This window comes from Neoarius graeffei, chromosome 22 (assembly GCF_027579695.1).
Source record: "Neoarius graeffei isolate fNeoGra1 chromosome 22, fNeoGra1.pri, whole genome shotgun sequence".
Classification (NCBI taxonomy): Eukaryota; Metazoa; Chordata; class Actinopteri; order Siluriformes; family Ariidae; genus Neoarius; species Neoarius graeffei.
The window spans coordinates 14719234-14743985 of record NC_083590.1 but is presented as its reverse complement, the minus strand read 5'-3'; the positions used below and the strand labels follow the sequence as shown (position 1 = coordinate 14743985).

The window sequence follows — 24752 nt, the reverse complement described above, 5'->3', positions numbered from 1 at the left end:
GTGTGTGTGTGTGTGTGTGTGTGTGTGTGTGTGTGAGAGCAGGAGGTGCAGTGGAAGTGAAGCATCACCCGTTCTTTGCTGATTTGGACTGGAACAGTTTGCTGAGGCAGAAAGCCGAGTTTGTACCTCACCTCGAGTCAGAGGAGGACACCAGCTACTTCGACAGTGAGTGTTATTCAGTGAATTGGAGTCGAGTTCATTTCACCTAAACCACACATGGTATTTATTAACCCAGTTTTTTAAAAGATCAAATCCAACATGGCTTCCTAGTCACGATATATGCTGACTGTTAGCACGGGGTACAGTATAGTACTAAAGTGGCACTGATCAACCGGGCAGTGATCAACCAGCTGTGCCTGAATATTACCGGTTTTATGCACCGATTTTGTCCAATTGTCCAAACTCAGGTTCCTTCTACACGTGTGCGTCCCTTGTCCCACCCCCTGCCAGCAGTGAGTGTACGTTCTCTCTTCTCCCCACTGTTACATGAAGCTACACAGTCTATGCACTAGAGGCAGGCCCGGCGCCGTGGGGGGGCGAAAGGGGGCGTCGCCCCCTCGTGGCTACAGCCCCGCCCCCTCAACGGATACTCAGATCACTTAATTGTTTTCTTAATTGTTATTGTGGGTGTATGTGTGAAATGCTGACACAGCCGCGCGCACACAGACCTGTGATAAGGACAAGGGGAGGGGTCGTGCATGCGGGCGGGGGTTTTACATGTAGTCTACACTTACAAGTGCACTGTCTCTGCAATAGAGTGCTTCGAGGTCAGCGCGCACCCGGTGGCGGCCATATTGGAAGTCAAAGGTTGCTGTGTCAGTGCATTGTTGTTGTTCAGCGAAGCAAAAAGGGGTGACAATGCCGAATACGTGTGTTATTGTTGGCTGTAGTAGCCGGGGGGAAAAGGGTGGCAAAAGCTTCTACAGACTCCCTAAAGTCGTGACTAACCAGGGAATTGCAGCACAGGAGAAAAGCGAGTGGAGGAGACGACAGTGGCTGGCTGCCATTAACCGATCAAATTTAGGACAACTTGACTGTATCCGGATTTGTTCTGATCACTTTGTGACAGGTAGGTTAATATTGTTTTGAATTTCATAGTTACTAAAATAGTTATTTTAATTTCATAGTTACCGGTAGCATCCAGTTTGCCGGCTGTTGTGTGACCGTCGTCCTTTCCCTCAGTCTCGTGGCCGCTTCAACATAAAACAACAGGGAAGCAACATGGGAGCAACATTCCCCAAGTCCAGCAATGCAGTTGCAATGTACACACAAAATAGCATGTCTCTTGTCAACTATTATCCAGGAGTGTAGACTAGGCTGGGATAGTCTCTGCGAGTGTAACACTTTCCCTCTGATCACTTTTGTCTCTCCGTCTTCAGCAGTAAACACCGACACATCGCGGACCCAACCGGACACAAATCTATCGTATGCTTCCATGCTCTTGTAGTTCTGGAAATCCTTTAGTTCACAAAATGGACTTGGGTGAAACACTAGATAGTTCACAAGATCGATGTATGTTAAATGCGGCAACAAGCTGGGGTCAGCTTTCCATTCCTTCTCACTAACAGTGTATGGATCTACATTCCCAATGAAGCGTACCTTCTCAGCATAACGCTCCCGTGCCTGCTTATCCAAACTTTCACAGTAGTGCTCCATCACTTCAGATGTCTAAATTCTTAAAAAATCCAAGCTTTTAAGCCCTCTAACGCGGAAACGAATCGCTAAATGTGTACTCTATGATGTGTACTCTATGAGCGCTCTGGAGCGAGTGACTTCCAAGATGGCCGCGCCGACCGCATGGTTACTATTTTTAGCATCATCTCGGAGCACTCTATATGCAGTCAGTTTACGGGAGTAGTCTTTCCCCCACCGAATTAAACGAATTCAATCACAATATTGTGAATACATTTTCTTTCTTTGTAGGCTAAGTTTATCTCCGTTTATGTTGGTGCATGTGTTCATATATGGTCCGCTTTGTGCGCAAATAGCGTAAGAATATGTGTCGTTGACGTCACCCCCCATGCAGCAGGGGTGAAAATTCATCACTTCAGAGTGTTTTGTCCCCTACATGCCTAAACTGGGATCGCGGATTAAGTGGTTAGCGTTGACTCGGTGCAAGTCAGGAAGGCTATTACTGGTGCAGCCGCGGGGTCTGTTGATTTTTTTCACTGACGTTTTGTTTTCATGCCGCGGAGCTATTTGTATGTATTTTAAATTTAAAGGAATTGCCTGTAGGTTTGTGTGTGTTGTTTTATGTTTGGCATCTTTCCGGTTGTAACGTGTGTCTGTGAGAAAATTGGAGGGGAGGGGTAACAGGTGGGCACGGGTGTTGATAAAGCGCAAATGCCCTGGTAATATGTCACATGATTTTCCCATCCTAAAGCAACCTTCGGGGCCGTGGTTTTGTGGTTGGCGCAGTTAATTGTTTGAAACACGTTGTCAGACTGCCATCACTACTACACACTATATGAAAAATATTTGCCCCCTTGCGATTTCTAATTGCCCCCTTAGTAAACTGTTCCTGGCGCCGGGCCTGACTAGAGGGGAAAAATGTCTATGGTTTGGAGATATTTTACAGTGTTGGAGTAATAATAATAATAATAATAATAATAAGTTGAACTTGTGTAGTACCTTTCTCACACCCAAAGTTGCTTTACAATTAAAAAAAAAAACAGGGCGGCACGCCTCACAGCAAGAAGGTCCGGGTTCGAGCCCCGTGGCCGGCAAGGGCCTTTCTGTGTGGAGTTTGCATGTTCTCCCCGTGTCCGCATGGGTTTCCTCCAGGTGCTCCGGTTTCCCCCACAGTCCAAAGACATGCAGGTTAGGTTAACTGGTGACTCTAAATTGACCGTAGGTGTGAATGTGAGTGTGAATGGTTGTCTGTGTCCATGTGTCAGCCCTGTGATGACCTGGCGACTTGTCCAGGGTGTACCCCGCCTTTCGCCCGTAGTCAGCTGGGATAGGCTCCAGCTTGCCTGCGACCCTGTAGAACAGGATAAAGCAGCTAGAGATAATAAGATGAGAAAAAAAAACACCAAAAAAGGTGCAGGATGTAATTCCAGTGGGGTAGCTGCCCACCAAAAGGCGCATGAAGTTATGTCCCAAAGCATCTGCACAGCCACCGTAATACCACTGAGCAACACTGCTCAGAACACCACGCCATGGATCCACAAAGCGAGCACAGAGCACTGGACAGCCATGATGTTAAAGAGAGCAACGAACTCACTGCAGTCCATAGTGAGCAGCACAGGCATCACCCATGGCAGATCAAGGCCTGAAGGAAACCGATGCCCAAAACTGGGTCTGGAGCTGCACCACAACCGGCAGACAAAACATTGAAACAAAGAACATTCAAACAAAGAACAGTCATCACACCATACAAACACAAAAAGGAAAATAAAAAGACATAAAATTTGCAGTTTGTAAAACAAAACAAGCAAAAAGCCATGGAGGAGCAACCGCAAAATCCTTCAGAATGAATGATTTAATTTGACATTTCAAGACCCATCACATGGGCATCTGGTCTAAAACCTACACCAAATTAAATATATGGCGAAAAAAAAAAAGGTTAGGCGACCCCTAACAGGAGCAGCTGAAAGATGATGACCTTTTAATTCATCCAGGTGAATTAAAAGGTGGGGGGTTTTTTGGGCTTTTTTTAAAATAAATTCTTCTTGCAGCTGCTCCTGTTACGGGTCACCACAGTGGATCTTTTTTTCGCCACATATTTGATTTGGCATAAGTTTTACACCAGATGCCCAGGTGATGGGTCTTGAAATGTCAAATTAAATCATTCATTCTGAAGCAGTGGCGTAGGCACATAAGGGCAACAGTGGGCCGGTGCCACTATGATTGACGGCTGGCCCACCCTATCGGAGGTGTCCAACTTGATTGACAGCTGGCTCGCCCACCATAGAGGAGGTGTTTTTAACGTGAAATTCATTGAACAGCAGGATAACAATAATGTAACACGAAACAAAACACTTTGAATTAAGTATAATGTTACAACTATTTACAGAAATTATATTTTTGTCAGTGTTTTTTTTCTCTATAATCATTTTGATTGGCTAATGCCCGCGTTTTTGATAAGCGGCAAGAAGCAAACATCCGTTGCTATGCCAAAAAACGGAAGTCATCGCTGACCTAGAATGCTAGTTTAGCTGCGCTAACTTAAACAGAAAATGTCTAAACAGACATCGCTGTCCTCTTTCTTTAATAAGCCAAAAAGATCAAAATCAGAAGAAACAGATGTGGACAATGATGATAATGCCGTCCCGGTATCAAGTTCGACCTCCGCCACCACACCAGATGCAACCCGCTCCACTCTCCCCATGACTAGCCCTCCTTCTGCCTCTCAGCCCAGCAGCCCCCCTGCAGACCTGTCCGCTCTCCTGGAACCGGCTACCCAGCCCGATCTGAAAGAATTCCCACGGACTGTGATAAACGGAAAGGCCAGGTCGTTTTCGGTGAAATGGTACAAAGAATTTCGTTTTCTAGAGTACAGTATTTCAAAAGATGCGATATTTTTTGTTTTTTTTGTTTTTTTTTTAAAGTAAGCAAAATAGGGGGGTGAAAGGGTAGGGTTGTCAACTGTCCCTTACAATACGGAATCGTCCTGTATTTCAAAACAAAAGATCTGACCTGCTCTGAGCTGAAACTTGACACAATTCTTAATCTTGCCATTAATCAGAGGGCTGTGAATCAGATGGGATTTGCTAATATATTCACCCTAAAATTGGTTAGAATGCAGGAAATTGCATCTAAGAAATACAATTTTTTCTGGGGGAGGACCCCCAGACCCCCCGCTTACAATGGGGTCCACTCTATTTCATAGAAGTCCACAGTATTACAAATTTCTGCCTACGCCCCTGTTCTGAAGGATTTTGCAGTTGTTCCTCCACGGCTTTTTGCTTGTGGGTTTTTTTTTTTTTATTTGCTTTGGCATAAGTTTTACACCAGATGCCCTTCTTAACGTAACCCTCCTTGATCTACCCAGGCTTGGGACCAGCACTAAACTCCACACAGAAAGGCCTCCATCAGTCATCAGGTTCGAACCTGGAATCTTCTTGCTGTGAGGCAACAGTGCTAACCACTGTACCACCAAAGCAGATTAAAAATTTTTTAATCATATGGACATAAAGTGTGACATAACGGTCATGTGTTCATTCTGATCCTTTTTCCAAGAGTCATTTTCCCAAGAGTCATCAACTGTCCCCATGTGGACAGTTGGGGGTCACGCCTGGAGGACGCTCTGGACTCTTGCAGTGGTGCTTTTGTGGCTGGGGACTGCAGTTGACTTGCTGACTTTGGGACTGCAGTTGTTGTGAACGGTTTTGCGCTCGGGTTTCCGTCGGTGGGGGGTTTATAGCATCAACGAAGCTGACTTCATGTTAAAACTGTTAATGTTATAGTCATGCTGTCTGTTGTTGCCCAAATGAGGATGGGTTCCCTTTTGAGTCTGGTTCCTCTCGAGGTTTCTTCCTCATGTCGTCTGAGGGAGTTTTTCCTTGCCACCGTCGCCACAGGCTTGCTCATTGGGGATAGATTAGGGATAAAATTAACTCATGTTTTAAGTTGTTCAAATTCTGTAAAGCTGCTTTGCGACAATGTTTATTGTTAAAAGCGCTATACAAATAAACTTGACTTGACTTGAATTTAGACCAGAAGTTCAAGAAATGGGTGTTTTATATTTGAATGCTGGTTTGAGTTCATAAACATATATGAGTGCTCTTGTGTTATAACTCCTCCGTGCGTGTGTGTGTTTTGCAGCACGTTCAGACCGTTACCATCACATTCACTCGTTCGATGAAGACGACACCAATGACGATGAGCCCGTCGAGATCCGTCGTTTCTCCTCCTGCTCGCCTCGCTTCAGCAAGGTCACACCCCTTTCTCACCTTTCTATCTCTGTTTAACGGTTATTCCACGAAATCGAGTCGTACATGAGCTGAGAGTCAACGAGGCGCATAGCACCGAGATTGAGTGGAAAAACTGTTTTATTCTATTCACGTTCACTGGATTTTGAGAAACTGAGCTTTTTTTCCCCCAAATTTGATAAATAAAAACTGGATACGAAAAACGTCCGACAAAATCATTTCCGCTTAGAATGTTAACAAACCAGTGAAATGACAGGAGCAAATTGTAAAAATGGCTATAAAAATAATTCTTGAGAAATTAAAAAAGATACATTCGTACCATCAAATACTTTCATTCCATGAAATGGAATGAAATATTGTTTTGTATTTGGGTTTTTTTTTCTTTCTTCTTCTTTAGGTTTTTTTTTCCTTTTTGGGCGCATGGCAAACCAACTTAAAGGTGCATTAGCACCACCAGCTGGGCTGGAGTGTGGAACAGGCGCTATTGGGGGGAAGAAACTATAATCTTTTAGCTATTTCTGTTTCTTTGAAATACTTGATAATTTTTTGAAGTTTTGTTTTCGAGTAGAGTTTTTATTTCGTCCTCGGTTGGTTCAGGAACATGCTCCGCCATTTTGTTTTTCTCTACTCACGGTATATGAGCTGATATCCTGGTAGGAGAGTAGCCAATCAGAGCGCACGATTGCTCATATCCAGTGAATGTGGATAGAATAATTGTATTTGTTTTCCATGTCTTCCTTCTTCTCCTCCTTGACACTCATCCTTCCTTACTTTGCTTCCTGTCTACAACTCGTTCTACTCATTTCTATAGTATAAGTCAATCAGGATTACGTGAAGTGTTTATTCATATTCGGCCTCGTGTGTAGGTGTACAGCAGCATGGAGCAACTGTCCCAGCTGGAGCACAAGTCCGTGGTGACCCGCAGGGAGCCGAGAGGTCATCGGGAGGACCGAGCGAAGAGAGAGAGCCTGGGCAGCTTCACTCTGAGAGACAAATCATGGAGGACGGGTTCTCCTGAGATGTGAGTGGAGGGTTTAAAATGCGTACAAACGATCCCTTGTCCATTCGTTCTCCTGGTGACTGAGGGTATTGCATGTGTGTGTGTGTGTAGGAAGCGCCTGTCCTGCTCAGAGTACTCCTTCACCGAGTCTGACTACAGTCCCCCTGGTATCCGCCGCCGTTTCTCTGCTCTCATGGACACACACCGTGTCTCCTCTCCTCTCGAGACAGACACAGACACACACACTCGACACGCGCCAGTCAAAACAAGAGGGACATCACTAGAGGGCGCTACGATGGCAGCTGGCTCAGGTGTGGGCGTGGCCGAGTCCTCCATTGCAGCACAAGGTTTAGGTGTGTGAGGCGTTACACAGGTTTGAATAAAAATATTAGTCTTCAAGGCAACAGTCACCAACATGAGGCGTTCGCCATCTGGCGTTTTCTCAGAGCTGCTGAAAAATAGCTGTTTCTATGGCAAAGTGAACATCGTATAAAAATAAATACACTTTCCACTAACAGCTAACTTGGCTTACGCTGTACGGCTTTCAGAAAACCGACTTTGCCGTCGCAGATGATAAAGTAATTTTTTTGATGTGGAATGTAGTTAAATTCTGTGAAATAGATCACCACCCCTTCCTCCTCCTGCTCCTCATGCTGCTGTATACCTGGACATTTTTACAGATAAAATCCTGAAACCTGCTGACGCGGCTGCGACGTCAGCACCGTTTGGACCTAGAGCCCCGAGTGACGTGGTTCTGCGAAGAGCACGACATCAGCAGCTGCCTGCTGATGGAGAGAAACAAACTGTGACCCGCTCCGGCACCAAGGTCATAAAGTCCGCCTCTGCTTCAGCGTTATCCGTCATTATACCTGCAGGTCAGAAATCCAACCAGCAGGGGACACTAACCTTACACTACATCACACATTTTATTATTATTACAATTCTATTAAAATGGCTTGTTCATTATTTCTTTCATTTTTATTTTTGTTTCTTCATTTCTTTCTTGACTTATTTTGTTTCTATTCTTTATAGTTATTTTATATTCTTTCTTTCCTATTTACAGTGTCTTGCAAAAGTATTCATCCCCCTTGTTATTTGTCCTGTTTTGTCGCGTTACAAGCTGGAATCAAAATGGATTTTTGGAGCGTTAGCACCATTTGATTTATACAACACGCCTGCCACTTTAAAGGTGAAAATTATTTTCTTGTGACACAAGCAATAATTAAGAAGAAAAAACAGAAATCTGGAGTGTGCATAGGTATTCACCCCCCGCCCCCAAGTCAATACTTTGTAGCACCACCTTTTGTTGCAATTACAGCTGCAAGTCTCTTGGCGTATGTCTCTATTAGCTTCGAACATCTAGCCACTGGGATTTTTGCCCATTCCTCAAGGCAAAACTGCTCCAACTCCTTCAAGTTAGTTGAGTTGCGTTGGTGTACAGCAATCTTCAATTTATGCCACAGATTCTCAGTTGGATTGAGGTCTGGGCTTTGATTAGGCCATTCCAAGACATTTAAAATGTTTCCCTTTAAACCACTCCAGTGTAGCTTTAGCAGTATGTTTAGGGTCATTGTCCTGCTGGAACATGAACCTTTGTCCCAGTCTCAAACCTCTGGCCGACTCAAACAGGTTTTCCTCCAGAATTGCCCTGTATTTAGTGCAATCCATCTTTCCTTCAGTGCTGACCAGTTTTCCTGTCCCTGCAGATGAAAAACATCCCCACAGCATCATGCTGCCACCCCCATGCTTCACTGTAGGAATGGTGTTCTCAGGGTGTTGGGTTTGCGCCACACATGGCGTTTCCCATGATGGCCAAAAATATCAATTTTAGTCTCATCTGACCAGAGAATCTTCTTCCATGTGTTTGGGGAGTCTGCCACATGCTGTTGGGTAAACTCCAAACGTGTTTTCTTAATCAACGGCTTTTTTCTTGCCACTCTTCCATAAAGCCCCACCCACTCTGTGGAGTGTACGGCTTAAAATGGTCCTACGGACAGATACTCCCATCTCCGCTGTGGATCTTTGCAGCTCCTTCAGTGTTATCTTTGATGTCTTTGTTGCATCTCTGATTAATGCCCTCCTTGCCCAGTCTGTGAGTTTTAGTGCCTTCTCTTGTCAGGTTTGTAGTGGTGCCATATTCTTTCCATTTTGCTATAATGGATTTAATGGTGCTCTCTGGGATATTCAAAGTTTGGGATTTTTTTTTTTTATAACCCAACCCTGATCTATACTTCTCCACAACTTTGTCTCTGACCTGTTTGGAGGCTCCTTGGTTTTCATGTTGCTTGCTTAGTAGTGTTGCAGAGTCAGGGTCCTTCCAGAACAGGTTGATTTATATAGACATTACGTGACAGATCATGTGACACTTTGATTGCACACAGGTGGATCTTAATCAACTAATTATGTGACTTATGAAGTGAATTGGTTGGACCAGCTCTTATTTAGGGGTTTCATACAGTATGAAGGGGGTGAATACTTATGCACACTCCAGATTTCTGTTTTTCCATCTTAATTATTGTTTGTGTCACAATAAATAAACCATTTTCAGCTTTAAAGTGGTCGGCATGTTGTGTAAATCAAATGGTGCTAACTCTCCAGAAATCCATTTTAATTCCAGCTTGTAATGCAACAAAGCAGGACAAACACCAGGGTGGATGAATACTTTTTGCAAGAGGATGTATTTATTTACTATTTCTTTTATATTCTTTCTTTTGATACTTTTTAGTTTCTTCCTGTTTATTTCTTTTATGTTTTTATTTTATATTCTCACTTTCTTCCTTACTTCTTTTGTTTCTTTCTTATTTATGTACGTATTTCTCTTATGCATTTTAAACTGTTCTTTCTATAGTGGAGCAGCATGGGACGTCCCCACTAGCCAGCCCCATGTCCCCCCGCTCCATATCATCCAATCCGTCGTCCCGTGACTCATCCCCCAGCCGGGATTACTCTCCTTCTATCAGCACTCTGCGCTCTCCCATCACCATCCAGCGCTCGGGGAAGCGGTACGGTTTCACGCTGCGCGCCATCCGAGTCTACATGGGGGACACCAACGTCTACAGCGTCCACCATATGGTCTGGGTAAGACCGTCTCACACACTGAAACACCAACACACACTTCGCTTTGCCTCTTCATTAAAAATGATTACGGTTTCTGCCTTCTAATCACAGCATGTGGAGTGTGGAGGCCCCGCCCAGGAAGCGGGTCTGTGTGCTGGTGACCTCATCACGCATGTGAATGGAGAGTCTGTGCATGGGCTGGTTCATACAGAAGTGGTGGAGCTCATTCTGAAGGTACAGGAGCCTGAAAGGAACATCTGCTTCATGTTGCTGAATTGTTTAAATAGAACTCTCATTAAAAAAAACAACAACTTTGTTTTGTGCTCAGAGTGGGAATAAAGTGACCGTGACCACAACTCCTTTTGAGAACACGTCCATTAAGATCGGACCGGCACGAAAGCCCAGCTCCAGGGCCAAGATGGCACGACGCAACAAGAAATCCATCACTAAGGAGGGACAGGAGAGGTGACCCGCCCCTCACTACGTTTCTACATCAGCTATTTGATGTTACTTTTTGCATTGCTTGGCTGTAAATTGAATTTTCACTAAAATGAGAACCCCAAATCAGAAAAGGTCGGGACAGTGTGGAAAATGCAAATTAAAAAAACGAAAGCACTGATTTTTTTAAACTGACTTTGACTTGTATTTCATTACAGACAGAATGAATGAACTCAAGATATTTCATGTTTTGTTGGTCAGCTTCATTTCATTTGTTAATATCCATCCATTCCTGCATTTCAGGCCTTTAACACATTCCAAAAAAGGTTAGGACGAAGGCGATTTAGGGCTAGTAATGAGATAAAAATTTAAATAATGATGTGATTTGAAACAAGTGATGTCAGCAGGTGACTGTAATCATTATTTGGGACAAAATCAGTATCCAGGAAAGGCCTATAATAATATCATATTGTAACAGTTCAGTATGGGTGGGTGGAGCACAGAGGACGGCAGGACGGAGATCAGGTTCAAAATAGGGCTTTATTGCCACACTTTTCAGTGAACAATTTGACACCAAACAGACACACACACACACAACCGGCGTCTAGTTTGGGGATGAGCTCCTCTGCTCTCACTCTCCGTCCTTAAGTAGGGCCCGGTCACTGGGAAGACACACACAAACACAGGTTAATTGATGTCAGGTGCAGTGATTCTGCCACTTACCTTCCCTGACTCCGCTCTCCTGTCACAGACCGGTGCTTCACCATGCCCCCGCTGCCACACATCATTAAACAATTCAAGGAATCTGGAGGAGTTTCAGTGCGTAAAAGGCAAAGAGCTCAAGCCTAATCTGAACCCCCCTGTGATCTCTGATCCCTCAGACGGCACTGAATCAAGAACCATCATTGGGGATGGGCTGGGGATTCTCATCTCATCTCATCTCATCTCATCTCTGGATGCTTTATCCTGTTCTACAGGGTCGCAGGCAAGCTGGAGCCTATCCCAGCTGACTACGGGCGAAAGGCGGGGTTACACCCTGGACAAGTCGCCAGGTCATCACAGGGCTGACACATAGACACAGACAACCATTCACACTCACATTCACACCTACGGTCAATTTAGAGTCACCAGTTAACCTAACCTGCATGTCTTTGGACTGTGGGGGAAACCGGAGCACCCGGAGGAAACCCACGCAGACACGGGGAGAACATGCAAACTCCGCACAGAAAGGCCCTCGCCGGCCACGGGGCTCAAACCCGGACCCTCTTGCTGTGGGGCGACAGTGCTAACCACTACACCACCGTGCAGCCAGACTGGGGATTACTTTGGAAAACCTTTATCAAGCTACATTACAGAATTACATCCACAAACACCAGTTAAAGGGGGACGGAAGTCATTTTTAAACTTGCTTTATTTCTTAATTAACGTGTTATTCAGTTACGTTTTCGGTTTTAATCACCTTACTGTATATCGTGACTCGTATTGGCAACTAATTGCAATTAAATATTGTACTTATCGGCCTATTCAGTTTTTAGCCGTGTTGAATTTAGTTCGTTTGGTCCACTGCAGGCGTCGCTTATCCGCGCGATCTTCACGAAACTTGTGTGAGACTTCAAAACATGAAGTGTCAGCCAGGTGTCAGTGCCGCCATTTTGAAAACTGTTTTCCAAATGAAATATTGTACAAAAACGAGTTTAAATGATGATTGCTGTCTACTTTTTTCAAACTTTCCTGATTGCTATCAAAACAAACAAAACTTCCAGCTTGATTACGTCAGCATTTGAAAGAGGGCGCACGCGTCTTTTGACAACGTTGGCAGATGTTGGTGACTTTGATTTCCGCTGTACGTTTTACTTCCGTCCTACGATGTCTCGCACAGGTCTCAACGAACCTCGTTTACGGCTATTGCTTTGCCATATGGACTGATATATTACAGAGCATATTTCAAACACTCATAACTTGCTATAGCAGCGACAAAATAGCGATCAAAAATGCATTTCTATATTTAATAAAATGAGAAATAGAATTTTGATAATAAAAACTTTGCCTTCAGTTCTCCTTTAAATCCTTACTGTGGAAAAAGGGAGCCTTGCGTTAACTGTGTCCAGAAGCGCTGTCGAATTCTCTGGGCTCGGAAGCGTCTGGGATGGACCATCACACAGTGGGAACATGTATTGTGGTCAGATGAATCAGTATTCCAGGTCCTTTTTGTAAGAAATGGATGCTGTTTGCGCCGAACCAAAAAGGAAAAGGACCATCCAGACTGTTAGCAGGAACAAGTCCAAAACTCAGGGTGTGTCATGGTATCGGGTTGGGTTGGTGACTGTTATTTTGAAAAAATAAAGATGGTTTAAAAATGATTTTCAGGTTTAGTGTCAATTTCAACATACTGTCCAAACTTTTTCTGATTTAGGGTTGTTTAAAAAAAAAAAAGTTTTAGCTATATCAAGTTTAGCTATAACATTATATTGACACTGAAGGCTTTAGGTATGAATTCTGTGATAATACTTTACATTCTCACCCTTTTCTTTTCTCTTTCCCATCCTATTCTCTCTCTCTCTCTCTCTCTCTCTCTCGCAGTAAGAAGCGAAGCTCTTTGTTCCGTAAGATCACTAAGCAGTCGAACCTGCTTCACACCAGCCGCAGTCTTTCCTCCCTGAATCGCTCTCTGTCATCCGGTGACAGTCTCCCTGGCTCTCCCACTCACGGCCTGTATGCCCGCTCACCCCCTGACTCCGCCCACCTCGGTCAGTGACTCGTACTGTAATCTCAAAGATGTATTTGTGAGTGCACTACTACCACACTGCTCGAGGTTCAGAATGACCTGGAAGACTGAAACCCTTCTCACTCACACACACACACACACACACACACACACACACACACACACACACACACACACATTCTACTGTTTACTGATTTGAGTAATAAGTCAATTGAAGCCGACTCTGTAAACGTCGGTTATTTTTCAGCTTTGGTTATTCACAATACTTGGAGCGTTTCTATATCGTAATTTAACTCACGCTGATTAACAAGACACACTGTTCAGTTAGAAAAGCCAAAGTGAAGAGACGCAACACTGAAATATAAAAGCTCTTAAAGTTTCTGATTTTTTTTCTTTTTCTCTCTTTTGGATAGTAAGGACTTGTTAAAAATAAATCTTGATGGTTTGCTTTGTTGTGGTAATTGTTCGTGTGGTCTCTCTGTGGCCTCGTATTGATCCAACACTGAAATATTTAATATAAATTATTATTCACGTTAACAATAATATTAACCAGACTGTTAATCCAGTGTTAGTAAGGCAAACTAATAATTAGTATTAGTAACCCATACACTATCTAATTGTTATTAATATTAACACATTAAACCCAGTATTTTACACATAATAACCCAATAATCATTAATAGTTATTAATGATTGTTAACCCAATATTAACAAAAGAATAAACTTGTATTAACTGGGTATTAAACTGGTAGTAATCTAACTATAAATGACTATTTACTTAATTTAACAAGATATTACCTTGACTTTAAACTTGTATTATCCTTATATTATGTCAATTTTAAACTTCTCACCCAATGACAGTGTTGTAGTGGAGTCACTAAACCTCGAGTCTGAGTCCAGTCTCGAGTCCCCAGTGTTCAAGTCCGAGAACAAGACTCCACCCGCATCATTTGACGGTGGCTGTTGCTGCCTTTATGTGAAAGCGTCTCTGCTACTGTGTTGGTCTAACGTTCCTGCTCGACTGCACCATTTTAGTTAACAGGCTACAGATAAAAAGCTTGTTCATCGCTCAGCAAGCCCCGCCCACTAACAGGGCAAGTAACATGAGAGAGGGTTAACACTAGCTAGTTCATCACTCAGCATGCAAGCCACGCCCACTATCAACAGTGCAGTGAACATAGCGTGTCACTTCCTTCTCTGGGTGGAGTCTCGCCAAATGACGATTGAAGTTCGAGGTTGTCCCCGTCATCTTCTCGATAGTTCTTCTACAAACGGTATAGAACACATAGCAGTGCATTTTTTCCCACTGCATGAGAAGTCTGTATAAGCAAAGTGGACAATCCTAGCGGCGTTCTCTCCAGGCATTTTAGCGCCATTAACGTTAGTTTGTTCCTGAACATGATGTATGAACAGGTGAATGTGCATTCTCTTGCACAAAATTAGTACAAAAATTAATGTAGGTATAAATATCTTACGGCATGTTACAAAAAATAAAGAAGAAAATCCATCCGAGTCTTCGTCTCCAATTTACGAGTCCGAATGCAGTTAATGCACGAGTCCGAGTCATCAGTGCTCAAGTCCAAGTCAAGTCACGAGTCCTTAAAATTAGGGCATGAGTCGGACTCGAGTACTACAAGCCTGGCCAATGATAAAATTATTTTTGATATTAACCCAATATTTCACCGGACTTCTGACCCAATATCACACTGGCACAAATTATTAACATTTAGCATGTTCTTTGACTGTTAACCCATTATGTAGTAACCTCACTATTAATCTAATATTACTATGTTTTTTTAATTTTATTTTTTTATCCTATTCTGGTTATCTACTCAGCTGAGACGTGAGTCTGTTTGGATGAAAGCCTCTGCCAAATGAATAAATGTTCATGTCAAAACATTCATATTAACCCAGCTGTGTTATTTCCCAGTATTAATTTAGTAGCCATTAATTATTACTATTGATATTAACATAATAACGAAACACATAATCCACATAATTAACCTGGCTATTAACCTGACACTAACCTGTCATTAACTAAACCCCACCCCCATCTCTTTCTCCTCCCCCTCTCCCTTGTATCTCTCTCTCTCTCTCTCTTTGTGTCTCTCCTTCTTCAGGCATGTCATCACAGAGCAGCTCCCCGGCATCTTCCACTCCGAACTCTCCAGCTACGTCGCATCACATGCGCCCGAGCTCTCTGCATGGCCTGTCCCCTAAACTGCAGCGCCAGTTCCGCTCGTCTCGCTGTAAGTCAGCCGGGAGTGTCCCTCTGTCCCCGCTGGCACACACTCCCTCACCGAGCACGCCCAGCGCCACGCCCGCTTTCCCTGCCAAGCTGCACTCGTCGCCGCCAATAACACGGCCCCGCTCGCCTCTGCTCACACGGGTGCAGTCAACCGAGAAGCCGGCTCCACCCTCTCCTCCATCATTTGCCTCTTTTCCATCGTCAGCAGAGAAAAAAGGTGGCCTGAGGAAACACGGCGTGGAGGAATATCGCATTCTGCAAAGCCTGCTGGAAATCGAAGGCGAAAACATGCTCGCAGAGACGCTCCAGCCAGCAAACAAGCCGGACTCGCCTTCCGGGCCTGACTCGGCACTGAGCAAGAAAGACAAACTGTATGAAGGACCAGGGACAACGAGTTCTCCGAAAACCCAGGATTCTATCAAAGCCACGACTATGGTGAAGTGTGAACCTGCAAAGCAAGACAAAATGGTGTCAAAGAGCCCGGCCATGCAGGATCCAGTCTCAGACGTGAGAGAAAAACCTGGAGGAAAGACGCCATTACTGAGCACAGAAGCCGTTGTGCTGAAAACACCAGAGCAGAAGACTGAGCCTGGGAAAGGGCGAGAGAAAGGAAAAGCAGCATGGGAGAATGACTCAAAAGCGAAATCTGGCCTTGTGGATCTGGGGAAGTGTGTGAAACCTCAGCAAACCATCGAGGTTCGAGTGGAAGTCAGGAGCACAGGTGGTGAGTGCAAGGCTAAAGCTCCAGCACCTCCAGCGACGGACGGAGGTGTGCTCCAAGTGAAATCCAAAGCGGTAAAGAGATCAGTCCATTCCGGGTCTATCCGAACCCTCAGAGACGAGCGCTCTCAGTTGGAGGTTTTGGAGGAAAGCCCGGCTTCTCCATCTCCTTCCAGTTCATCTCCCAGCACTGGCAAATCCCGAACAGTCTCCCCCGGCGACCGCTCAAGCTTCGTCACTCAGCTCACCAGCGTGGCCAAAACCGTGCTCGGACCCATGAAGCTCGGATCACAGGACGGAGGAAAAGGGAAGGACTCGAGCACCAAAACGAGTGAGGATAAGCGGGCTGGGACGCTGGGAAAATCCGAGGCCTCGTCCGCAGCCTGGCGCATAGCGACGGGAACGTGGCCTGGACCAGGATCCTCCAAATCAAAGAGCTCGAACAAGCATTCCTGAACTTCCTGTTTGTAACGTTTGGAGGGAGACGTGAAGTAAGCGATACTGAAGCGATGATCTAATACTTCCACAGCCACCAAATCAACACTTATCCAAAATAAAAAAAAGGTGCTCTCAGTCCGTCATCATTAGATGCATATATGTGTATAGATGGTTTTTAAAGCTGTAGTATGTAACTTTTTCAGGATTCACAGAACATTTTGTAACATCAGTAGTAGCGAGGAACATGTCTGTTTACATTCATGTAGTATTGAAGTAATGCCCAGGGTTGTGGTATTAGGCCGTGATGACCTTTGACCTGAGTCAGAAAAACTAATTTACTGTTAAGTTCAATAAGGGGTGGAGCTTAAGCTAGATTATTAAGCCAGTCTTAGTAAGCAAATTTGATCATGTGACATCAGTTGGAAAACGGTTCGCTATCTAGCAAATGTAGCTACGTCGTGAAATAGTTTGCTAAACGTACTGAATATTGAACTCTATTTATTTAAAAAGTTATGTACTGCAGCTTTAATGTAACTGTAACACCAGATTAGCGCATCGCATAAAAAGAGCTGTATGTGTAGCTGCATGTTAGACATTGTGAATAGAAAATAAATTAATAGAGAATACGATATTTAAAAAAAAAATACTACGCAAAGACCTGATGCTAGTGAACACTGTACACATCTGATCGTCATAACTGCCCGGTCTCTATAGCAACAGCATGTCAGTGATGTCATATCAAATGCTCTTGACTTGAATAGGTGGCAGAACCTGTCAATCATCTCTCCTATAACAAAATGGCAAATAAATAAATAAATATATATATCACCATACTTGAAGATGCACAATACGCAATCTGAGGTTTGCTGATGCGGTGGAACGGGCGCAGTGCTTTATTTCAGTACTTACAGTCGGAAACACGTGATTGGTCCAGCAGCTTTCCCGGCTTGCGCTGAATCCGTTTCCTTCACAGCAGCAGTAGACACAGAAGTGTGTAAGGTGTAAATGAAGTGTTTAATGTCCCAGAGAATGTGGAATAAATATTACAAATGTTTGTATGACATCACAGATAAGTGTTGTATCAAACTAATGTCCAAGTGGGTGTGGCCTAATATTCTAATTAGCTTCATTCAGGCTTCTTTGACCGCCCCTTGGTTGAGACTCCCAAAAATAAGAATTGTTCAATCTTTCATTTACCAACACTCTCAATTATAGAGCGATCACAGAAGGTACACTTTTAGTATGTGAGCGTTCTCTCTCTCTCTCTCTCTCTCTCTCTCTCTCTCTAAGGTTAGCTTTCTTTCTCTCAAATATAGGCTCTCTCTCGATCTAAGGTAGACTTTTTCTCTCTAAAGTTGTCTTTCTCTCGTAAAGGTAGTCTCTCTCTCGCTCAGGTTAGCTTTCTCATGAAGGTTAGCTGTCTCTCTTTCTAAGATTAGCTTTCTCTTGAAGATTAGCTGTCTCTCTCTTGAAGGTTAGTGCTGTCTCTCTCTTGAAGGTTAGCGCTGTCTCTCTCTCTCGAAGGTTAGCGCTGTCTCTCTCTCTCGAAGGTTAGCGCTGTCTCTCTCTTGAAGGTTAGCGCTGTCTCTCTCTCTCGAAGGTTAGCGCTGTCTCTCTCTCGAAGGTTAGCGCTGTCTCTCTCTCGAAGGTTAGTGCTGTCTCTCTCTTGAAGGTTAGTGCTGTCTCTCTCTCGAAGGTTAGTGCTGTCTCTCTCTCGAAGGTTAGCGCTCTCTCTCTCAAAGGTTAGCGCTCTCTCTCTCTCTCTCTCTCTCGAAGGTTAGTGCTGTCTCTCTCTCGAAGGTTAGCGCTCTCTCTCTCGAAGGTTAGCGCTCTCTCTCTCTCTCTCTCGAAGGTTAGCGCTCTCTCTCGAAGGTTAGCGCTCTCTCTCGAAGGTTAGCTGTCTCTCATGAAGGTTAGCTGTCTCTCTCTCGCGCGAAGGTAGGCTTTTTCTCTCAGATTAGCTTTCTCTTTCTCTCTTAAGGTAGGCTCTCTCCCTCGAAGGTTAGCTGTATCTGTCTCTCGAAGGTTAGTGCTCTCTCTCTCTAAGATTAGCTCTCTCTCGAAGATTAACTATCTCTCTCTCTTGAAGGTTAGCTGTCTCTCTCTCTCTCTCTCTCTCTCTCTCTCTCTCTCTCTCGAAGGTTAGCGCTCTCTCGAAGGTTAGCGCTCTCTCTTGAAGTTTAGCTTTGTCTCATGAAGGTTAGCTGTCTCTCTCTCGAAGGTTAGCTGTCTTTCTCTCTCTCTCTCTCTCAGGTAGGCTTTTTCTCTCAGATTAGCTTTCTCTTTCTCTCTTAAGGTAGGCTCTCTCCCTCAAAGGTTAGCTGTCTCTGTCTCTCGAAGGTTAGCGCTCTCTCTCTCGAAGGTTAGCGCTCTCTCTCTCGAAGGTTAGCGCTCTCTCTCTCGAAGGTTAGTGCTCTCTCTCTCTCGAAGATTAGCTTTCTCTCATGAAGGTTAGCTGTCTCTCTCTCTCTCTCTCTCTCGAAGGTAGGCTTTTTCTCTCAGATTAGCTTTCTCTTTCTCTCTTAAAGTAGGCTCTCTCCCTCGAAGGTTAGCTTTATCTGTCTCTTGAAGGTTAGCGCTCTCTCTCTAAGATTAGCTCTCTCTCGAAGATTAACTGTCTCTCTCTCGAAGGTTAGCTGTCTCTCTCTCTCGAAGGTTAGTGCTCTCTCTCTCGAAGGTTAGTGCTCTCTCTCTTGAAGGTTAGCGCTCTCTCTTGAAGTTTAGCTTTCTCTCATGAAGGTTAGCTGTCTCTCTCTCGAAGGTTAGCTGTCTTTCTCTCTCTCTCTCTCTCAATCTCAGGCAGGCTTTTTCTCTCAGATTAGCTTTCTCTTTCTCTCTTAAGGTAGGCTCTCTCCCTCGAAGGTTAGCTGTCTCTGTCTCTTGAAGGTTAGCTTTCTCTCTCGAAGGTTAGCTCTCTCTCTCTCGAAGGTTAGCTCTCTCTCTCTCTCTCTCTCTCTCTCTCTCTCTCTCTCGTGAAGATAGCCTTTCTCTATGTAAAGTCTGCTTTCTCCTCAAGGGTTTGCTTTTATTATTGGCTGCTCTGAATACAGACAGTTGAAGTATGGACTCATAGTCGGAATGTAATCAGTGTGGGCCGGACAAACTGACAGCAGCCTTGTGATTGGTGAGATTAGCCCCGCCCACTTCACATCATTTACCCCATTAATCACAGTTTGTACTTCAGACGGTGGCCACCAAACCAGCATTAACCTCATTTTACACCACAGCGCTGTTGGATTCAGAATTCTGATTGGTCAAAGTGTTGATTTATTTCCTACAGCGGCAACTCTGACAGTAGTGCACGTCTTTAATCAGTGTGCTAGTTTGAATGTTATCGTTTCTATAGTAACAGCTCAATCACAGGAACCAGTACACTATCACTCCAGCCCATGCGCTGATTATTTCCCTCAGTTAGAACGGCAGATTTTAGTTCTCTGGGGCTTTAAACACTGAACATGGAGGGGGGAGAGATATTAGAACAACTTCAACATGAGTTAGTGTGTGTGTTTGTGGGTTAAACTCTTCCTACATATGCAATGAGAGCTTTCTCCTGTGTCTAATTTCACCAAGTTGCTTTGACACCTTTTTCTTTCCTGTTTCTTACTTGACTACATTTTATACCGTGTGTGTGTGTGTGTGTGTGTGTGTGTGTGTGTGTGTGTGTGTGTGCGATTTCCGACAGTTAGTAAGTGGCAAATAATGTTCAGATTTGCTTGTTTACACCGAGTATCGCCCAACATTTTAGTTGACCTCCGGAATGTTCCATCATGTCACTCGATGCTGGAGTGTGTCCATTTTACATCATGCTCTCACGTCTGTGGACGTTTAACAGTGCAGTTTGTAAAGTTTAAAGCTTACATCAGCCTTATTATACAACATCAATATCAAAACCTTGTCACCGTCCTCCAACTGCACGGTTTACCTTGGAATACCACGTGACTTCGGCATGTTTCAGGATTCCTGAGGCGTGCTTCAGCTCTAAACTGCTCCCTAGTGGACAAAGCTTTTAATCCTTTAATCATCCAAACTGAGCCATGCTGGAGCTCACTAGACTTCTGTTCATTTTTTTTTTTCTGGCCCAGAAATTAGCCCCAACCCTAGGTCAAACAGTCCTCTTTAGCTACTCCTGTTTTCCCAAAACTTTTTTTTTTTTAACTTGCACTATGTTCAGCAAATCCAGCTTGTCTTGCGACTAGATTCACAAATATTAGAGTGCACGAAAAAATTACAAATGGCCCCTTTAATATTTTACAATGATATTTTTGGCAGATGTTTTTATCCCGTGCACATTCAAATCCAAGCCTTAACAGTTGAGGATAAACCTCGGCATAGTTTAGACTTGCAAAATAAATAAAGGACAAGATCTCACAAAAATTTGTCCGAGTTGTACTGTAGATAAAAACGATGTGATAAAGGATGATCGAAAGCTGATAATGTGGCATTTCTTTTTTTTCCGTCTATTTCAAAATCTTAAGCGTAGCAGCGATTTTACATTTTCCGATCACAATCATTTGTCATATCTTTTACCATGACGGCTAGTTACACGGGTTATTAGATTTGGGAAATAAACTGTATAACATTATTTCTGATCTGAGCAGAAAGGTTTTTTTTAAACTTCCCGAAATGGTTACTGAAGAGAATGGTGAGATTTCTTTCTCTGACAGACACAAGACACAAAATGCTTCAGATTTGTATCAACGATCTGCCTAAGTGAAACACAATTTTTAAAAGGTTAAAATGTATACAATGATAATATCGAACAAATTCACTCACAGTATATCACATGAACCACTTCGACACATGCTCACATTTCATTTAGTTTCAGCAGACTTCCTAAGGTACTGTGTTGTGCTCTGCTCTGTGATGGTGTGTTTGATGAACTCCTGTCGTAGATGGTGTGTGTGTGTGTGTGTGTGTGTGAGAGAGAGAGAGAGAGCTGTTTGAGTGTCTAGATTCATGTTGGCGTTCATTGTTTTCCACTTTGTCGTTATGGAATAAATACCACTGTAAAGAATGCACTTTATTTATCTCCGATATTTAAAGGGGTCCAAGCAGAAGTGACCAGCTGACGAGGCTCTGCGTGTTTTAGGAGCTGTAATTTTAGCTCCTCGACTAATCTGCACTGTACAGTGATATAAAAAGTGTCGGATGTTGATGAGCCGAGCAGATCCTTGAAAATGTGTTTTTACATCAAATTTTTTTTCCGAAAATGGCCACAGGTTGTTTCTGAGTTGTTCGCTAAGTTTGTGTGGGAAGAATTGGCACATCTCATGCTTCTAGAAACGTTTCCACCTAATACCGACTTTCAGGACATCGCCACCTGCTGGCCAAAGTGCTTGGACCCCTGCAATACCAGTTTTCGTTTGTTTACATGTCGGGTTTTATGATCGTTTTGTTGTTGTTTGCTGTAATCGAGTAGCATGTTCATACTCCGATCCTTTCCACAGATTTAATGGATTTTTCCTTTAAACATTTTATGCAAGAATGGAATGCTTTTTTTTAAGTTTATTTATTTGTAGTTTACATGGTTTTTTTAAATTTCATTTCCCTCAGGCAATGTTGTGAAGCAATGCAAAAAAGAGGCTGAAGTGCAGTAATAAAAAAAAATTCAAGTGATTTAATGTTGTCTTTCATTTTTTAATATTTTCCCTCTGAACCATTTCCACCACAGAAAAAGAACAAAGATGTCGAAGATCCTCGAAAGCCTAATACTGTAAACTTCTGACTGTGCCTGTATGCAGTCGCGCTCTTTATTTACATATCCTGATCTTACAAGAAAACGTTTATTTTATTTACAAATACTCTTGGGTGTGCCCTTTTTAAATCATAATGAGAACTGAAATCACCCACATGGCACTGATCAAAAGTTTATGCACCCTTGAGTGTTTGGCTTTATATAATATATACACACACACAGGTTTAAACAGCCATTAAGGGTAAGTTTCTGCACTTGTGATTTGTCTGATTCATTGCGATTATGGGATTAGTGTCTGTGTATAAACAGTTAACAAGTTTTTGGTTTTTGAGAGATACCACAACCCCCTCCCCTCCCCCTCTCTGTACATTTCCTGGATACTGAGCCACGGGGAAAGCAAAAGAACTGCTAAAAGACCTGCAAGGAAAGGTTGTTGAACTTTCCTTTAAATCAGGAAAAGGACATAAAAATGTGTCCAAACATTTCAAAATGTCAATTAGTAGTGTTCAAACTCCTGATAGAGAAGTGAGAAAACTGGGGGTTTCAAGCCATGATCAGTCTCTCTCTCTCTCTCTCTCTCTCTCTCTGAAGCACACCTGTAGAGGTCTTGTGGGGTCCAGGCCTCGATGAGCTCAGGACACAACAGGGACACAATATTAGGCAGGTGGTTTTGGTGAGACTGATATGAAGAGTATAATAAAAATAATAATATTGGCTGGGGGTGATACAGTGGTGTAGTGGTTAGCGCTGTCCCCTCACAGCAAGAAGGTCCTGGGTTCGAGCGGCCAATGAGGGCCTTTCTGTGTGGAGTTTGCATGTTCTCCCTGTGCCTGTGTGGGTTTCCTCCAGGTGCTCCCGTTTCCCCTACAGTCCAAAGACATGCAGGTTAGGATAATTGGTGTCTCTAAATTGACCGTAGGTGTGAATGTAAGCGTGAATGGTTGTTTGTCTCTGTGTGTCAGCCCTGTGATGACCTGGCAACTTGTCCAGGGTGAACCCTGCCTCTCACCCATAGGATCCAGCTTGCCTGTGACCCTGTAGGACAGGATAAGTGCCTAAAGATAATGGATGGATGGAATACTGGCTGGCTTTTTCCATGGTATAACAGATATATTCCATTCAGCTAGCATGATATTGAACTCGTCTTCGACTTGCTAGCTGAATGGAATATATCTGATATACCACTCAAAGCCAGCCAATACTATTTAAATATGCAATCAGGAAGTATGGCATAATTCCAAAGTACATCATGAAATGTGGCTTAAACTCACATTGTGATGTATGGTCAATGATGGCACACATACACATCACAACATTATTTCATTTTTATGGTACCAGCTGCTTACAACAGGAAGTTCTAGTTCTAAATCAGACCTTTCAACACTCCTCCTAGTAGGAGTAGCATTAGTAATAGTAATATCATAGTAGTAGTATTTATTTACACCGTTTGGTGCCACAGACCATAAATCAGAAACATGACACCATAATGTCAAAAAAATCTTTGCACAGCTACAACAAAATAATTGTTCAACTGCTATGGACTAGAAGGTTTTTAGGGAACTTCCTTGGGGGGGGGGAACAACTACTGAAACTACTATGGCTATAACCTTGAATTTACTTTTATTTATATTTTTCTTAGGCGGCACAGTGGTGTAGTGGTTAGCGCTGTCACCTCACAGCAAGAAGGTTCTGGGTTCGAGGCCAGCGGCAGACGGGGGCCTTTCTGTGTAGAGTTTGCATATTCTCCCCATGTCTGTGTGGGTTTCCTCTGGGTGCTCTGGTTTCCCCCACAGTCCAAAGACATGTGGTCAGTGTTGCCAGATACTGCTGACGTTTTCCAGCCCAAAATATGTTCAAAACCTGCCAAAAGGCACTTAAAACCACCCGAAATGTAAAATATACTTGATGCCTATCTTGTAAAGTAAAAATATGCAGCTAAAGACCAGTATACTATTTGTAAATCGAACAACAATGCAAACATGAGACCATCAGTGCTGGAGGTGAAAAATCTGCTGTCTGATACTAGGCTACGTCTTTCAAGTCCTTGAGGTGAGCTCTTATGTTGGTGTTGCAAACTTTGCAGTGTGCCTTCTCTCCGTCATTCGATGAAACTATCCATAACTTTAAATCTGGGTCGTTTTCCCACTCCTTTCTGTACTTTTATTTTTTTTTTGTATTTTGCCCACTTTGGCATCTTGACTAGCCATCGTTCACTAACTGCACTCTGTGTCATGTGATGCCCACGATCTCTGATTGGGTCACAGAAGTGTTTAATATGGATTGGATTGGATGTAGACTAGTGGACGTAGATAGTACATAGAATGTGCTGCATCAAAGTCCTTCTAAGGCTATATAAGTGTCTCTGGCTGCAATCTCACACAGAACGTTGGTGCGAAATATTTATAAACATCAAATAAAAACCCGCCGAACTAATGTCAAACCCGCCCAATTTTTGTTAACCAGCCCAAGCCATTTTTTGCCCACAAAGTAGAATTCAAAACCACCCAATCAGGCAACAGTGCATGTGGTTAGGTTAAAATGGGGCGGCCTTGGGCT

At 43.5% G+C, this 24752-nt stretch overlaps 1 protein-coding gene across 2 annotated transcripts in view; it reads left to right on the top strand.

Annotated features, from left to right (window-relative positions):
• Positions 1–22019, top strand: part of LOC132870676 (microtubule-associated serine/threonine-protein kinase 1-like) — a 52424-nt gene extending 30405 nt beyond the window's left edge. The window contains exons 19-29 of one of the 2 annotated variants that reach the window (XR_009651169.1): positions 43–165; positions 5770–5879; positions 6743–6897; positions 6988–7229; positions 7557–7751; positions 9725–9954; positions 10045–10167; positions 10262–10398; positions 12952–13118; positions 15216–18642; positions 18986–22019. Coding sequence is in view for 1 of the 2 variants with exons in the window: in XM_060904442.1 (XP_060760425.1) it covers positions 43–165; positions 5770–5879; positions 6743–6897; positions 6988–7229; positions 7557–7751; positions 9725–9954; positions 10045–10167; positions 10262–10398; positions 12952–13118; positions 15216–16519 (2786 nt within the window). In the remaining variant the exon portion in view is untranslated. Of the gene's footprint in view, positions 1–42; positions 166–5769; positions 5880–6742; positions 6898–6987; positions 7230–7556; positions 7752–9724; positions 9955–10044; positions 10168–10261; positions 10399–12951; positions 13119–15215 lie in introns of both variants that reach the window. The other variant, XM_060904442.1, reaches the window with a different exon arrangement.
• Positions 22020–24752: the final 2733 nt, after the last annotated feature.